General features: G+C 49.7%; 2 protein-coding genes across 2 annotated transcripts in view; both read left to right on the forward strand.

The window, feature by feature from the left end:
- The window catches only part of HTR3B (5-hydroxytryptamine receptor 3B), a 56292-nt gene extending 41097 nt beyond the window's left edge, over positions 1–15195 (forward strand). Inside the window, 4 exon segments of the mRNA XM_042957443.1 lie at positions 7731–7941; positions 8093–8275; positions 9514–9790; positions 12369–15195. Of these exon segments, the coding sequence (XP_042813377.1) occupies positions 7731–7941; positions 8093–8275; positions 9514–9749 (630 nt within the window). The 3' untranslated portion in view covers positions 9750–9790; positions 12369–15195.
- Positions 15196–16601: 1406 nt separating this feature from the next.
- The window catches only part of HTR3A (5-hydroxytryptamine receptor 3A), a 31829-nt gene continuing 30389 nt past the window's right edge, over positions 16602–18041 (forward strand). The window contains exons 1-2 of the mRNA XM_042959022.1: positions 16602–16772; positions 17301–17535. The gene's annotated coding sequence lies outside the window, so the exon portion shown is untranslated. The remainder of the gene's footprint in view (positions 16773–17300; positions 17536–18041) is intronic.

The following is an 18041-nucleotide window of genomic DNA, read 5'->3' on the forward strand; positions in this document are numbered from 1 at the left end:
TCTTTAACGTTACTGTCCTGTTTTTAACTGAGTAAATTATTAATTAATTCCAGAAACAAATGCATAAAGCTATCATTATTAATTTGACTATCTTGAGCAATTAGCTAACAAATCACCTACAGGATCCTCAGAGACTCCTGGTGGTTTCTGGATCAGAGAGAACAGCTGCTCTGAAGGGATTCGATGAGAACCCAAGCTTCTCGGAAGCACCACCAGGATGCTCTTGGCTGCATTGTCATGGGGCAGTTTGTTCAGCAGGGGCCTGAGGGGTGGGGTGCAGGACAGCAAAACTGCTGTTTTGCACTCCAGAAGCAGCCATTCTCCCTTCCCTGGCCCTTCTGGCAAACTGTCCTGATAAGTGGTTTGTAGCAAGTTCATGCAACTGGTAGATCCACAGTCAGTATTCATTTCTGCTTTTCTGCGCAAAGTCAGCTAATAGTGTTGATAGCTGGGTGGGGAGGAGTTCTTCATGCCAGGTAATGTCTGTGATTGACAAATAGAGACTACAGACAGGTCAGGATGACACACGACATGAATTCTCTTGGAAGCAATCCTTTTGGATAAGAAGGAAAATTCAGACTAGCCTAGGTGCTATGGTTATGCTGGATAATCATACGCTAAGAGGGGGTGGTATCGAAATAAGCTATTATTGAGGGCACAGATGCCCCTCCATTGGTCAAAAGATGTTCCATGCAGCTTTCCAGCAAAGCTCTGGTTAAATCAGGGCCTCCTAGAAATAGCTGTGGCTTGAACGTGACTAATGTATAACTAACTCATCACAACTCATACTTTCCTGGTGGTGGAGTCTGGGTGTTTGCCTGTTCTGCTTGGTTTTTAGCAAAGCTAGCGTCGTGGCTTATTTGTCCACTTTTTTTTTTTTTTTAAGTGAGAGAAAGGGAGGGGAACAAAGAAAGCTTTTTTAATTTCAATGAGTTTCTTGGCTAAGAGTAAACACCTCATTAATTTTAAAGATATCAGCCCACAAACATTATTAATGCAGCCCGAATAATGGCGAGCATTAAAGGGAAATGTGAGGGAGGAGCCCGTGCGAGGTGGAACACAGTCACCTACCAAGCGCTCTGGAGAACGCTGCACACACCATTACCTACACTGCACGAAGGAGACAAACAAAGGCAAGAGGCAGGGCCGATAAACAGGAGTGCGCACGCACACACTCACACACACATACACTCATACTCTTTCCATAAAGCAGCCATTATTTGTAGTTACACGTCACCCTTTACCCTGAATATTAATTTGTCTTCCCAGTCGTGGCGAAAGGCTTTCTATGTAGTAGGTCCATTTTTAAATATGATGGACAGAGGCGTAAAACAGTGCTTACGGAAGGAGAAGCTTCCCTGTGTCTCGGGAACAGTGATCCCATCCCTTTGCCCTGTTCACCGCCATGCTTCCTCTGCATTTACAGTGTTTACATTGAGGTATGCCAGAGGTGGGCATCGATAGCACTGTATGCTTTTGGAGCTGTTCCCTGCATCTCTTTGCCCTGGGGGCTGCTTTCCACCCTCGCCCTCTGGAACAGAGTAGGGAGAGAACCCTGAGTAGTCACAGATCATGTTTCATAGGCAGGGAGCCACGCCCAGAAGCAGTTATACAACTTTGGAAAGACTTAAAGTAGATTCAGTGGCTATCCTAGGTCTCTTGTCTCCCTTGGCCTCTCTCAGCCCCCATGCCTCCGCACACCTGCTATGTGCCCTGATGGGCTCATGATCTCTTACTCCATACCAGTCATCCTGCTCTGAAGTTAACAACTGAGGCATCCTGGTGACCTTCGGTAGCCTTTGGGCAATCATGTGAAATTGAGAGCCCGGTTCTCTGCCAGCACTGGTCTGCCAGGGTCCTGACAGCAAAGGGCCATCTTCCTTCTGATCTAATCACCTGCAGTGTCCCTGTCCAGGCTGCCCAGTGTGGGGGTGGAGACAAGTGGGGCAGACAGGAGGAAAGATGATCTAAATATCTTGCCCCTCTGGGCCTGATGTACATTGCTGCCATTACTACTAAATCAAGTGCTCAGGATTCGTGGTTAGCTCGAGCTAATGTGCAGTCATATCTGCTGGCTCTAGAACACGTTTTGTTTATCAGAGGGCACTGCTAACACATTGGAGTCAGGCTACATTCCACAGGAGGCTCAGAGCATGGGCACCTTTTGCCTGCAAGGAGGTCTGTGTGCAGCCTGGCACCTGCTCCAACAGCCATAGGGGGGAAGATTCCCTCCAATACATTATCAGACATAATGCTTCCAGAAACAGAAGGGTGATCATTCCATGTCTACATGGCAGCTTTTTGTTTTTTTGTTGTTTAAAAAAAAAAAAAAACGAGGGTAGAAGTGGGAGGAGGTAGGAGTAAAATGTGAGAATTCATTTTGGATGGAAAAGGGTGGACAGCTGTTGGAAGAACTAAAGTGAGCCCAACACGCACATATCCTCACAATGAGTGAGATGTTCATGCAGGCAGGGCTGGGAGCCTTCCCGGGCACCCCTGGAAAAATGCAGAGGGGCAATTGAGAAAGCAAGGTGCCCCATCTTTTCCTCTTTTTCTGGCATAGTTTTCCTTTATAGATTAGGTTAGAGTAGTTTTGTTGAGATATCCATTGAATGCAGCTCATGAACTTGAGAGAAGTTCCTTCTGAGCTCCACCAGATCGGGAGGGAGAGTGAGAGAATGAGAATTTAGAGCCCTAGAAATCATTCCAGGGTCATTCAAGCACCCTGACATCATGGACTTTGTGCTAACCCAGCCTGACCCATGGTCCAGATCCAACTCCGAGTCCGGAAGCTCTCGCTCCTATGCAGAGATCTTACTTAAATGGCAGCAACTTTCCCATTCTTTCTGAATTGGGAATGGTGGGAGGGGCTTGGGAGAGGAGGAAAATGGGCTTCTGTATGAAGCGTGAGTCTGGGCGTCAAAAATTCCAACTATGTCATAAAGACGGTCATGCAAAATTGAGTACTGGTGGGGTCTACCATCAAGGAGGCAATTAGAGGCTAACCTTGGGGCCTATTCCATCTCCAAGGAGCTCTCCACACACACATTCTGAATTAGATTGATCTCTTTCATTAACATCAATAGGCTCCAAATACCTTTGTGTACTTATTATTACCTGGCTTTAATGGATAATGAAATTGTGGCATAATATTGCTAACACCTGAAGGGTGTCTAATGGCGAACACGGACTGAAACTAAAGTGCTTTTTCTTCCCTTTCTGTGGAATTTAAAGGCACCAGCTCCTTTAGTCCGTTAGAAATGATGGGCTCTAGGTAGGGGCAGTTCCACGGAGAGTGGTCTCACTGAGCTGGTGACATCCCTTCCCCCCCTAGCATCAGCCATCAGCTGGAGTCCCTTACTGTCTCTGGAATGACCTGCAGAGAGGTAGCCCTCAGGGGATGGATCTCAATAGGAGAGGCCCCATCTGTGCTAACTCCACGCTCCCACCTTCTTGGAACTAAAAGTAACATTACTAATAAGACTCCAGTACAACGCAACGAACATCTCTTGAGCCCTTGTCATGTGCCAGGCTCAGTGGCCCCACTGAGGACACAAGCATGGGTAGAGCGGGGCTTCTGCTATCCATCATGGGCCTGAGATGTTGCCCAGGGAGACATTGTGACAGTGACCACAAAACCCAGCATTTACTTGACCCTGGGCACCATTTTAAGTTTGCACATGTAATCCTCACATCTCTATGAGATGGGTACTCTGAGTATCTGCATTTTTACAAATGGATGGATCGGGGTACAGAGAAGTTAACTTGCCCAAGTTTAAGTAACTTGCCCAAGGTTACAGGGTAACTGTGGAGCCTGACCTTGAGCCCCCAGTCAGTCTGACTCCAGAGACTATGTGCTAATCCTCTTTGATGCTGACACGCAACTCGGCTTGACATGGTCTATTCTAGTCCATTCTTTGGTGTTCATCCAACTGTGTGTTACTGGGCAAGTCACCTGTGCTCGTTTCCTAGGGCTTCCATAACAAAGTACCACAAACCAGGTGGCTTAAAACAACAGAAATTCATTCTCTCAGCTCTGGAGGCTGGAAATCAGGGTGTGAGCATGATTACTTCCTTCTGGGAGCTCCAGAAACAATCTGTTCCGTGCCTCTCTCTTAGCTTTTGGTGGCTGACAGCAACCCTGGGCTTGTAGGTATATCAGTCCAGGATCTGCCTCCACCCTCATGTGGCATTCTCCTTTGTGCGTCTCTCTTCTTCTCATAAGGACCCCAGTTGTGTTGGCCCACCCCACTGCAGTCAGCCCTCATCTTAACTAATTATATGTGCGGTGATCCCATTTCCAAATAAGGTCACATTCTTACCTTCCAAGAAGGACATTAATTCTTGGGGCCATTATTCAACCTGGACAGTCCACTGCCCTCTCTGGCTCCCCCAAATTCATGTCCATCACCTATGCAAAATACCCACCCTCTCCCAACATCCCTAAATGTCTTACCCCATTTCAGCATCAACTCTGAGACCAAAATAACATCTAAATATAAACTCAGAAAGTCCCAAATCACATCGTCTAAATCAGGTACAGACTCTGGATATGGTCCATTCTGGGGCAAATTCCCTTTCCATCTTCAGAGCCTGGTTGCTGATCCCCTGGGATGGACAGAAGCCTGTCCTATTAACTCTTCTAATTCCAATATTTAAAAAAAGTGCCTGACACTGTGTTTATGGTCAGTTAATGTTCCTTCAACAAGAGAGTAAAGAGATTTGAAGATCAAATGAGATCATGAAAACAAACCATTTCTGAAAACTGTGATAAAATTAGAATTTCTTTAGGCTGCACTGAGCTTGCAGAGAAAATTAGTCCACAAGTACATGCTCCTAAATCAACCTGAAGAAAAAGGAAGGCCCTTTGTTCTTGAAGAAAACCAAAGAGAGGGCCTAATGTAGCTTTATAGTGTTATAAGCCAAACATAGGTGGCAGGATTTCTGCTTTAAGTTACAGGACAGCTAATTGTCTGCCTTGTAGCCGCCATGTTTCCCTTGCACTTCCGGCTGCTGGCACTATCCAGTGACAAATATTCTCCTGACAGGACTGGCTACATACTTGGTGGGGTCCGGTGCAAAGGGAAAATGTGGGACCCCTGTTCATAAATTACGAGTTTCAAAATGGCACCAGCAGAGCCTGAAACCAAACAAGCCCTTGTAAGTGCCAGGACCCGGGAAGTTTCCCAAGCCTCATGCCCATGAAGCCCGCCTACCTCGCAGCCTCTTGGCCCCTGCCACACCTCTCCCCTGGCACCGTGGGGGACACGTGTTCTGACAAAACTGAGGAGCCGTCTTTGGTTCTGGCCCAGATTTATGTTCACTCTCTGCACCAGCCTCTGGGTGGAGAGGAACCATCTCAGCATGTGTTATTTACACGGGGGCTTTATTTAAAGAGACAACAGCCAATCTCAAATGTACCCAACATGTTCAGCAAGCAAAAGTGAAGTGCATTTTAAAAAAAGAAAAATCAGGGGGCAGGCACCTGGGTGGCTGAGTCGGTTAAGCATCAGACTCTTGATTTCGGCTCGGGTCATGATCTCACAGTATGTCGGTTTAAACCCTGCCTCAGAGTCTGTGCTGGCAGCACAGAGCCTGCTTGGGATTCTCTCTCCTCTCTCTTTATCCCTCCCCTCCCCTTCTCTCTCAAAATAAACAAACATAAAAAAAAAAGAAAAAATCAAGGCATGCACCTGGGAGCACTTAAACTAGGACATGTAGGCACTTAGAATCCAGGGACTCTGCAACTCTATTCCCTTGACTCTAAGCCTAGGCTCTTCCTGCTTAGGCAGCTGCCTACTTGTACTTCCTTTAGGGCAGGGTTCTTACACTTACTGTTCATGTCATATCTGCCATGAGGTCTGGGGGGTGGAGGTGGTCTTCCCACTTCTACCCTCTAGCGACAGCAGGCTTGGTTGCCCCCCACCACCCCACATAGCCTAGGTCAGGCACACAACACAAGACCCCTGTGGACTCTGACCACGTGGCTCCCTTTCTGTGGCTCCCTTCCTACGGCCCCCAGCTAACCACTGCCTGGTGGGTCATGTCACAGCATGACCAAGAGAGCTGGAGACACACAGGTTGGTGACAGTTCATTTTGTTGTGGTTTTTCTTGTAGACTGTGCTTTGGTAGAAATGTGTTTTAACCATATCATTACAAAGCATGAGTGTGGCTCTCATTTAGATATCTGCAGCCCATTATACTTCATGTGAAAGACAACAGCCAGACTGCAATCCTCCAAATGGCTCTGGCCTGCCAACCTCCACTGAGTCGGGATATGCTCCCAGACCCAAACGCTGGAGGACCCCTGTTATCTCCTGCAAGGTGGTAGGTATCTGGTCTCCCCCAGCCAAGCTCTTCCCCACCTCCATCTCCTCCATTCGCAGCCTCTGCCTTGGCTTTCAGGTATCATTCCCATGCCACCCCCCTCCTCCAAATCCAACAGCAAAGAGCTCAGAACGTGCATTTGTTTGGCAAACTGATTGAATACCCATCGTAAGATAGGTATTATCTTTGGCCCCATGAGGAATGTTTTAAAAGTTGCTGCTTTTGCCCCCAAAGGGTCACAGAAAGCAGTCCTATCGTTCCCTGATGGAAATAGTTTGTGTTTATTAAAGACACTTCCTGTCACTGCCCCCAGAGAAGCGAGGTCTACGAAAATGGCAATGACAGAGCAACTTTCTGAGTCTCAAATTCCCAGCTACAGAGCCCCGGCAGGAGCTCCGGATGCTCAGCCATCCTGCGGGGTGTCTTCAGTTATCCCCCCAACTTAGACCCACTTTGCCCCTTCTCCTCCTGCTCTGTGCCCCTGGGGACGAACCAGTCTCTCTGACCAATAGGAAGAGGGGATGGAGTGGCAGGAGATTGGAGAGAAGGGGAGAGTGAGGAGGGTGCAGATGAGCGCTCCATTTTTCTCCCGGTGGAGTTAGTTACCACGAGGCTGGCTGTGCCCCTAAGGGGAAGCCACAGCTCCTGCTTGGTGGCCTTCTCCACCCAGCTTTCTCTCAGATTCTGCTCACGTTCTCAGCCCTTGCCCCCTTCAGGACTAAGGGCAGAAGCAGCTCACCCAGTCCTCCCAAGTATCTGGGGCACTGCCCCCCTCCTTGTGGTTTCCCTTTGCCCTGCTCCTTGTAAACGGTCTCCTTGCCAAGAGCTCCACAGATTTCCCAGTGGTGCTATTTGTTCCTGCCCAGACTCTGACACATACACAGGTGCTAAGGTACTCACGTTCCACATAGGAAGACGGGCTAAACCAAAAATAGTACAAGATGTTGCCTACACGCTGTCCGAAGAAAAATGTTGGTGTAAGACCTCAATTTAAAACAGCTTCTCACTCACCAGCTGTGTGAGTTTGAAAAAGAAATTTAATGTCTGTGTACCTCGGTTTCTTTGTCTGGAGACGATAATACCCAGCCTTTAGTGTTGGTGTGAGGGTTTGAATAAGAGCATAGGAAACACAGCCAAGTGCCTGGCATACAGCAAGTGGTAAATAAATAGAGGCTTCTTCTTATAATTATTAGTAATATTAATACTAGTTCTACATAAAAGCTTAAAGGTTTTTTTTTTCTATTTTCCAAAACACAAAATAATCTCCGTTCTCGAAACTACATAGTGATTTCACATTATGTAGAACTGTTGGGACTTCGGGGATCTCTTGGCCGTGGGTTTGGCCAAACATTAGTCCATCAGCTTATACCCTGTCTTCAGTAGACTCCATGGACCCGGCCAGGTGGTGATTCGCAGGCGCCCACTGGTCTACGTCATGAGCCTGCTGATTCCCAGCATCTTCCTCGTGCTCATGGATCTGGGAAGCTTTTACCTACCACCCACCTGCCGAGCCAGGATTGTGTTCAAGACCAACGTGCTGGTGGGCTACACCGTCTTTAGGGTCAACATGTCTGATGAGATGCCAAGGAGCGCAGTGAGCACCCCTCTGATTGGTAAGCAGCTTTGGGGACACCAGACCTCCATGTTACGGGACTCCCATCAGAGATGAGATGCTGCATTTCAGACGGGGGGGGGGGGGGGGGGGGGGGGGGGGAGGCTCCAGAGACTCTGACTGATGACACCTCATTTGGTTCCTTCCACCAGGAGTCTTCTTCACAATTTGCCTGGCCTTCTTGGTTCTCGGCTTATTTAAGTCCATCCTGTTGGTCACATTCCTCCATGATGAGTGCAGCAGTGAGCAAGAGTGGCCCCTCTCATGCCTTCAAGGGGACATTGACGCTGACGGGCCTAGAAGAGATCCCCAAGCCCAGCCTGCTGGGGTGACAGGTTTGTGAGAAGCCTCAAGGCCCCTACCCTATCTTGCTTTATCACTCTCCACCCTAGTTTCCGTTGGTGGAGCGCCAGGCCAGTGTCCCGCTGGGTGAAAAGTGTGAAACACTTGCTTCTTAACCTCTGTGCTGCATCTGATATTACCGCTCTGGAGATCGAAGGCTGTCTACCACCTGCTGGCTTTCCAGAAGGCCTCCTTTTAGCTTAGAGGTCAGGCCCTCATTTGGCTTTCCTTGTTTTTGTTTGTGTTTTCCATTGCTTCTCGGCCTTTTGGCTGAAATCAAGTGTTTGTGTTTTCCAGTTTTAACCAGTACCTAAAGTGACTGAGCCTCTGACTCTAGAATAATAGAGCACACATGCACAGTTTGTATGTATTTGGGTTCCTATCGCTTAATCTGAAAAAGTGTATGAATGATCTCAGGGCTCACTTTGGCCCCACATATACTAAAACTGGAACAATACAGAGGTTAGCATGGCCCCATATGAAGATGATATGCCAACTTATGAGGCTATTTTTACTGTTTGCTTGAAAGTTGCTAGGTGGGGCTCCTGGGTGGCTCAGTCGGTTAAGCATCCGACTTCAGCTCAGGTCATGATCTCACAGTTTGTGAGTTTGAGCCCCGCATCGGGCTCTGTGCTGACAGCTTGGAGCCTGGAGCCTCCTTTGGATTCTATGTCTTCCTCTCTCTGTCCCTCCCCTGCTTGCACTCTGTCTCCGTCTCTCTCAAAAATAATAAACATTTTAAAAAAATTAAAAAGAAAGTTGCTAGAGAGAGTATACCCTAAAAGCTCTGATCATGAGAAAAAAAATGTATGACTATGCATGGTGATGGATGTCAACCAGACTTACTCTGGTCATCATTTTGATATAAATATCTCAAATTACTACGCTGTACACCTGAAACTAATATGTTATATGTAAATTATATCTCAATTAAACAAAAAAGAATCATCCCAGCCTCTAAAACTCCAACTGAGTCAGTGGGGCTGGCCCCTCCCTCTCTCAGGAAACCTCCTGGGTGGATCCAGCCTAGATAGCCTTCCTCACAACACAGCTCTGCCATGTTCTCCAGGGCTTCTTTCAGCACAGCCTCACCTGCCCTGAGCAGGCAGGAGAGAGTCCCCAACCCAATCCACTGCCCTGTACCCCCTACAGACCTTCCTTGTAGTATGAGGCCGTCAGCTCCAGTGGGAAGTCCAGGGGCCACGGAAGCCCATTCTCCCCTCTCATGCAGAGCCCTCGGTCTGTCGAGAACACCAGGCCCAGTCAGAGACCCTGAAGGAAGTCTCGTTCCAGCTTAAGTCCATCAGCACCTACTTCCAAACCTGGGACCAGGAGGACCGACAAGAGGTTAAGTGGCTGGCCTTCCTGGAACGTTTTGACCGACTGCTCTTTAAAGCGTGCCTCGTCGTGCTGGGGCTCTATGCCGTGAGCCTGTGCTCCCTCTGGGCGCTGGGGAGCAGCTTGTGAAGACTGGAGGCTGTTGGTCTCACCAAACATTCGCTTTCTCGGTACTTGGGGAAGGCTGTAAAGTTTTGTGGGGAGGTTGGAGGGGGGCATGGCAGGTTAAAAAGCTCCCCTCTTGCTGCCTCTTTTCATTCAGTGCAGGTACTCACACCTAATGAGGTACTGAATGGCCCAGGGCTAGTGCATTCATGGCGAACATGTCTGGCCATCTCCAGGTACACAGTGAAAAGGAAGCCCGCCTTCTCATTCCGGGCCACTCCCCAAAGGTGACACCATTAGCCATCTCTTTCAGAAATTTTCTAGGTACATACATACTTGTATGTTTTTGGGTGTTTGTTTGTTTGTTTTTTTGTTTTTGTTTTTAGTGTAAGATTCCTTCATCTCCCTGTTTTATCTTAGTCACTCAGGCAGCCGTTCAAAACCTTTACCGAGTGTCAGTTAAGTCCTAAGCGTTATGTTAGGACGTGACAGAACACAGAATAAGTCAGTCACAGATCATTCTTCACTGGAATGATTCCCGAGGTCAACCTTGTACAAAGCAGAATGCAAAATTGTCACCATGTCTGTATCCTGAAGCTCTTGTTCCCACTGGCTCCGACGAGCGCCTCTTCCCCAGTACCTCACCACAGTTGGACAGAAGCCGGGCTCCAAACCTTCCAGACCCAATCTAGCACAACCTGTAGTCAACGCAGACCATGTATAAGGCACTGAGCTGGGGGATGGGCTTCATGCATGCCCCCTGTAGAATCAGCTAGGGCCGCCATAACAAAACACCACAGACTTTGTGGCTTAAACAGAAATTTATTTTCTCCCTGCTCTGGAGGCTGGAACTTTTCTTTGAGGCCTCTCTCCTTGGCCCATAGATGGCTGTCTTCTCCCCGTGTCCTCAATGGTCTTTCCTCTGCATGTACATGTCTGTGTCCAAATTTCCTCTTCTTATAAGGACACCAATTATATTGGATTAGGGCATACCTTAACAACCTCATTTAACCTGAATGGCCTTTTTAAGGGCTCTGCCTCCACATACACATGCTGAGGTATGTTAGGTATGTTAGGGTGTTAGGACTTCACCATATGAATTTGGGGGGCAGGGTGAACACAATTCAGTCTATAGCACTCACATGATGGTGGACGCTTGGCAAGTCAAAACTGCACGTAAGCTGGAAGGCCAGGACCCAGGGAATAGTTGTAGTTTGAGTCCAAAGGGGTGGGAGGTGTCTGCTGGCAGAATTCCCACTTATTCCAGGGGCGTCAGTGTTCTTCTGCCGAGGCGTCCAACTGATTGGATGAGGCCCACCTGTACTCTGGAGGGTACTCTATTTCACCCAAGTTGACTGATTTAAATGTTAATCTCCTCTAAAAAATACCTACACAGAAACACCTAGGGTAATGTTTGACCAAACATCTGGGTCCTGTGGCCTAGCCAAGTTAACACACAAAACTAACCATCACAGTCCCAATGGCCCCTTCGCCTCCCATCTGTGCCCACAGTTACTTGTCCAGACAGAAGAGCCCTGAACACATGCAACTGGGGTAACTGGTCAACTTCTGGCTCTTACTCTCCAGTGCCATGAGTATAGCTCTCCTTCTGGCAGTTCCATGGCCTCCCAACCTGAATTCTAAGGTGGAAGTGCAGGTCTTCCACAAAATTTCCTTCCTCCTATTTTGACTTTCTTCATTTCTCATGGCTTCTTATTACAGTCTTCTGTCTAGCCAGACTAACCTGCCTGCCGTTTCCGTCTAAGCCTCTACTGTGAGTTGACATATTCTTTTGTTTCTCCAGTCTGTGTGCCATTGCGTCTGAGGAACCTGCTCAAAACAGCCTCCCTCACCTTCTTCCCCTGAGCACCTCGTGACGGTCCCCTTTCTCTATCTTTACTCTTACCTTATTCTGTGTCCTTCCCCCTTTGAACATTTTAGGGCCTTGTGTGTGTGTGTACATAGGTGTGTGGTGTGGTATATGTGTACAGGTGTGTGGGTGTGTGCATATGTGGGATGTGGGGTGTGTGTGCACATGTGTTTGTGTGGTGTGTGCACATGTGTGGGTGTGTATACGTGTGTGTACATAGGTATATGGTGTGTGTGTGCGTGTGCACGTATGTGTGGTGTATGTGTACACATGTGTGGTGTGTGTGGTGTACATGTGTGTGCACATCACTCATCACACAGACCACATACTCCTAGAATAGCTATCCCGTTTTCTAGTTCTAGTTCATCCCCATCTCGGCCCGGGTCCACACAGAGCTTCACTCATGGCGATTCTGCGCTAATTGTTGCAGAGCAACGCATTCTAGCTCGCTGCTGATGTTGGACACATTTCTAGTGTGTTTTTCCAGGTCTGAGGGGGAAAATCTACCCGAGGTCAGACTCCCAGCCCCTCGGCATCCCTCTGCCCTCTGCCAGGGCAGCCATCGGGAGGTTGGCCGGCAGACCACGGTTGGCTGAGAGTCAACTCTCCTAACACTGCCAGCAGAGGACACGAAAGTCCAAAGCTGTTTGCTAGGAACTTTTTGCGGCACGAAAATTGTCTTTTAAAAACCCTGCTCCCCCATCCCCCTAAAGAAAAAGAATTTAAATTCAAACAGCCTTTACCTGCATCCTCCCTCTCTCATTACCTCCCAGTTAGTGCTCAACGCCAATTGTCCATGAAATTCCGCTGCTGCTGCTAATGAAATGAAGAACATAAGAAGTTTGTGAACAGGAAGTGTCCGTGCAAACCTCCACCTGTTTCCCTCCTCACTTCCTCCTCTGCCTCCGCCTGCTCAGTTAGCTTCTTGATCGATCCCTAGATGTCTCTTCACTTCCTCCGCTGTCACGGGGGAAAAGGCTTGCAGTGAACTCCCCGCTACGTTGTCTCCTTCCTTTCCAGTTGTCCTTGGGGGAAGCGTCTGGTTTTGGTCCCAGCTCCATCACTGTCCAACCAGGAGACCTTGAGCGTGATTTCTCAGAGCTTCGACTATGCGACACGGGTTGCTTATACTTACTCCACCAAATCACAGAACTTTGAGGATTGGAATGAAGCAATGTATTTAACAGCACTTTAAAAAGTAACTAATACATCACAAAATAAAAAGAAGACCTGCCTGCTGTCCACAGATGGACTGTACTCTTCAGGCTTTGGTGTGAGGTCTTTCTTCCTCTGCCTCGATCAGAATCCACTTACGAGCTCTGGTTCTCCCCAGAAGTGCCTTTATTCTAGGATCCAAGGGCCAAAGCCTGAAGCCATCACCTGCCTTCTGGCCAGGGACTTGGGTGGTGGGGCTGCCCAAGGGACGTCCCATTCCACTTTCCATGCAGCCTTCTTTCACTTCCTCCCTAGAGAGCATCTCCTCGGTCCTCCTCCAAGAGGCAGCCTTTCAGGAGCGAGGCCTGACCACTAAGCTGGGCCCCAGTGTGGACCACCTCCGTCCAAGTGCCAAGGGGCCCTGATCTCAACGTGGCAGCCAGGGATGCGTTTGAAGCCCCAGGGTCAGGTCTGCGTCCTGAAGCAGTGCCATTATTAACAAATGACATGGGACCCCTCCCCCTGGAAGAGAGTCCCTGTGCAGTGGGAGGAAGATAGGGCACCAGCAGCCTTTATTTACAGAACAGCTTTAGCTCAGCTCCTCCAAATGTTTAGAAGTTTCACGATTCCTGTGTCACAGAGGAAGGAAACTGAGGAACAGAGCAAAAATGGGATTTTCCCAGCTGTGACTGCTCCGACCATCTGCTGTTTCCCAGAATCTAAGGTAGTTTCGGAGCTCACCAAGAAATCACAGCTCCAATTTGGGGGACTTCACTGACGTCTAGAAGAAAGACTTAGCTAAGCACAGCCCCAGGCTAGACAGGCAGCCCTCCGTTTTTATGTCATTCTATCTCAGAATAGCTTCCAAGTCCGGCTGCTGTGGTCTCCCGTAGCCTGTGTGGTCTGGTTTAGGGCCAATAATCAGGCCGTGGAGGGTCTTGCTCCCCTCCCGAGACACCTCCAATCCCCTCCCTGCTTGTCCTAGAGGGGAGGAGCTGTTGCGGTTAAGGAAGCTGACCCCCTCACCCTTAGTCTCTGTGACCCAGCTCTGAACCTGGACAGGTCAGACCGGGAAGCAAACCAAAGAACTCACAGCTCCCATCCTGGGCACAGGCAGCATGGAGCAGCACCTGGCGGGATTAGACCCACCTCCGTGCAGCCTGGAGGGCCCCCGGGTCCTCTAACTTCTCAGGGATCTAAGTATACATATAAGGGCAAGGTTAGCAAAAGGAGGTGGAACTGAAATTTTTCGCCTACCGTGTGGCTCTGAGGTTTCTAGAAAATTTCAGATTTTGTACTCCAGGTAGGGGATTCCTCCACCAGTTCCTGGATGTTGGCCGATTATCCCAAGGTAGAGACCCCAGGTCCCCTGGTCCCCCCAGGAAGGAAGGATATGCCTCCCTCCCTGCAACTCCCATCAGTGCCCTGGGCCCATCGCAGGCGTCTCCCCTGTCTTCGTCCTCCTCCCTGGCTCACACTCCATCTCAGCAGCCAGAACCTCTCAGTCCTGAGTTATTTACCTGCTGAGACAGTAAGAGCTTCATAATTAGCTGAGCAACAGCATGGAGGCTTTTATGAGCAGCCAGGCCCCCCACCACACTCTGGTGTCCATAATTGAAATGACCCACGCCAGTGATTAGATTAGGGGGCTGAAGCAGCCCAGTGTGCCACCCCCACCCCCCTCCCCTGTCCTGTTGGGGGGGTGATGTAGTTAAGTTTGTGCTTCATTTGGCAGAGGCCATAAAGCAGGCATTGCAGCGAGGCTTTCTGCAGGGCTGGGGAGGCACTGCTGGGCCGTGGGCGGGCTCTGTGGCTGGCGACAGATTCCAGATCCGAGGGGGGAGCCCCTCACTTGCCCTTTGCCTCGCTCTCTCTGCATCTCCCCCAGCCTAGTGCCAGGCTCCAAAGACCTGGGCCTAGCGGGATTACCAGCCCTGCTCAGTGTCCCTAGGGTCCAGGGCTGCGTGTGGGCAGGCAGCCCCTGATGGGACTCCGCTCCTGGTCACCCTGCTCATCCTCCAGGATGAGAGCTCCAGGCCAAGAGCAAGAGGGTCAAGGTGTTGTCAGCATTCCCTTTTCTCCCCACCTCCCTGCCTAATCTCGGTTTCGCAGCTCTTTCCTGTACAAGCCTTCTTCAGCACCCCTGTCTCCTAACCTTACTCCTTCCCCCCACCCCGGGGAGCGGGTGTGGACACCACGGGGCTTTGGAGTCAGAAACATTTGTTTGTTCTACTAGAGCATGGTTACCCAGAGTTGGCATGGATTTGGTCTCAGTGCAAACCTGAAGGTCTGGTGGAGGCTGCCGGGAGCGCTGTCACGAGGCAGGTTTGGGGGCCCTAGGTGGGCTCTGTGGGAAAGATTGCTGTGATCAGTTGTGATGTCTGCCCCAGGAGAGGGAGGGAAGGAGGAGAGGGGCGCTAGGGGGCCCAGCCGGTTGAGTGTCTGACTTCAGCTCAGGTCAAGATCTCATGGTTCATACGTTCTCCCGGGTCGGGCTCTGTGCTGGTGCGTGGAGCCTGGAGTTCTGTGTCTCCCTCTCTCTCTGCCTCTCCCCTGCCCCTGCTCATCCTCTGTCTCTCTCTCTCTCAAAAATAAACATTAAAAAATTTGTTTTTAAAAAGGAGGAGAAGCAGAGCTAACGTTTACTGAGGGTTTTGTCATGTGCCAAGGAGGGTTCTGGGTGCATGGGTGGTAATATTCTAGGACCCCAAGAATGTCAGCCCCGGTGGGGCAGGGAGTATATCGTGTTCGCTGGTACGTCTCCAGTGCCTGTGGCTGCGCCAAACACGTAAGAATCAATCAATACAGCGATATGGGTTGAGTGAACCTCACCAGGTTCAAATTCCACTCCGCCACCGATTAGCCATGTGATTTGGGGAAGTCATTGAAACTCTGTGCCTCGGTTTCCCCATCTATAAAATATGATTAATATTAAACCTAGCTTCCAGCGTTCTTAAGAGAATTAAATGAGTTACTATATGTAAAGTGCTTAGAACAGTGTGCCGCACACGCTAAGCACTCAGTTATGTAATAATTTTTATTGTTAAAGTCAATACCCCCATTTCACAAGTGGTCACCATCACGTATACCTGTGCCAGACTCTCTAACTGATCTCTGTAGGTAATCGCATCAGATAGATAGATAGATAGATAGATAGATAGATAATACTAGGGCTATTCAGATAGATAGATAATACTAGGGCTATTATGAAGATTATATGTACTATAAGATATGTATATATATGATGAGACCTCGTGGTGTATCTAGTCCTCATAGTCACCCTACTATTATCATTTGCACTTCACAGTCACACGGGGAGGTTAAGTACATTGCCCCAAATCACTAAGCTAGCAAGTGACAAAGCTAGGGTTCAAATCTAAGCAGTGTGGCTCCAGACTCCATGCTCTTGGGGAGCCTCCTGTGCTCAGGCACACTCTGGCTCCAGAGATTTAACCCTTGACTCTTACTTCTCCCCCCCCCCCGCCTCTCAACCATCACTTCTTAAAAGAGGCTCCTATTTCCTAACTTTAGATGTGGCTACTGTAGAAGATAGGAGTTTGAATTCTAATTCTACCACTCATTAGGTTTACGACCTGGGGCAAGTAACTGAGTTAGCTCAGAAAGTCAGGGCTGTTTTTCTTATCTGTAAATTCCGACAAAGGGCTCTTTCACTGAGGTGTTGTGAGGACTGAGTGAGTTAAGATTTATGCACAGTACCTGGCATTAGAGGCATTGAGAATGATAGCAATTATTATTATTATTATTATTATTATTATTCACCACCTTCCCATTGGGCTGTTCCCAGAGCCCAGAGAGGTTATACATATAAGCTATGTAAAGTCTAAACATTTCCTACTCGACGTATAGTCTCTGGATCAGCAGCAGCAGCACGGGAACTGTTAGAAATGCAGAATCTTGGGTCCTCTCAGACCTACTGAATCAGGATCTGAATTCTGACCTCATCCCAGAGGATTCGTTTGCACACTGCAGTGACAGAAGCGTGGTTCTAAAGAATGATGATGGTAAAGGGGGACCAGGGTCCCTGGGAGGGAGGCCTCATGGCAGGCCTGGGAGCTGGGGTTCAGGGGCAGCTGAATATCACGCAGAGCCCGCCTCTGCTCCCCAGGCAGCTGGGCCCGCGGGGCACCTGCCAATCACCCCGCTCACTCAGCAATCTGCCCTCCCCACAATCAGAGCAGTCAAGCACCCCCGTGCAGCTGGGCGGCTGAATTATAGGCTGTGGGCAGATGGCGGGGATGGCTCTGTGTGCCATCCAAGGGGAGAAGGGAGTGAAGGGAAAGGAAGGTGCCTTCCACTGCCCTCCTTCCCCTGACAGCAGACACCCTGTTTTCTGGAGAGCCAGTGATGGGACGACCCCTCTCCCCCACGGGGCAAACCACTGAGCCCCCTTGCCTGGCGGTGTCATGGCCACAGTATCTCAAGGGGCCTCAGCTATGTGAGTCCCTCTTCTCAGGGAGGAGCCTCCTCTCACTAACTAGCCTCTGACGATGTAGCCCTTTCACTGACCCAAAGCTCTGCCTCTCCCCCAGAGCCGTGACTCATCAGCACACCAGGCAGAGGTAGACCTGAGACCGGAGGGGCCACAGCACAGTCATCTTTCCTGCGTCCAGAACAAACCCGACACAGAGCACAGGCACAGAGGGTGCTAGGTGGGGAACATGGACTCCCCCCCCCGAAAGCCGAGCTGCAGCGGGTTGAAGCCTTTGTCATCTTCTGGTATCAAAGCACCAGGGATGAGGATGGGGGAAGGACTCCAGGTGACAGGTAAGCCATGCTGCTGTCCCTGCTCCTTCCCTGTGCCTCCCAGAGGTGCTGGGAGGAGGCATCCCTCGAGCAGAGCCTACGCTCTGTCTTCCCACCCACATCCCAAGGCTGCATGTGGTCTGCTCACTCCGCCACCGTGTCTCAGCCCTGGTTCCTGGGAGGTTTGAAAGCTCTGTTTCCCGGACCTTCCCTCACTGGTGATAATTCAAACATCCATTAGGTTTTATGGGGCACTGCTTCCAGAGCTGCAGGAGATGGCTCTGGGGCTTCACTCTAGGCCTTAGGACTCCCTATGGCCTGCAGATCCTTCTGGCCATTTAGCCCATCTCCCCTGAACACCCTGCCCTCTCACCTTTCAGCCACCATAGCACTCTCCCTGAACTTGACGCTGAGGATACCAGGGCAGAACCCAGGCTTGTCATTGTAGCCCAGGCTTGAGGCCCCTTGTTCTGCTTCTTTGGGCAGCATTGCGGATGTGTGTGTGTGTGTGTGTGTGTGTGTGTGTG

Source organism: Panthera tigris, chromosome D1, assembly GCF_018350195.1.
Source record: "Panthera tigris isolate Pti1 chromosome D1, P.tigris_Pti1_mat1.1, whole genome shotgun sequence".
NCBI classification, from domain to species: domain Eukaryota; kingdom Metazoa; phylum Chordata; class Mammalia; order Carnivora; family Felidae; genus Panthera; species Panthera tigris.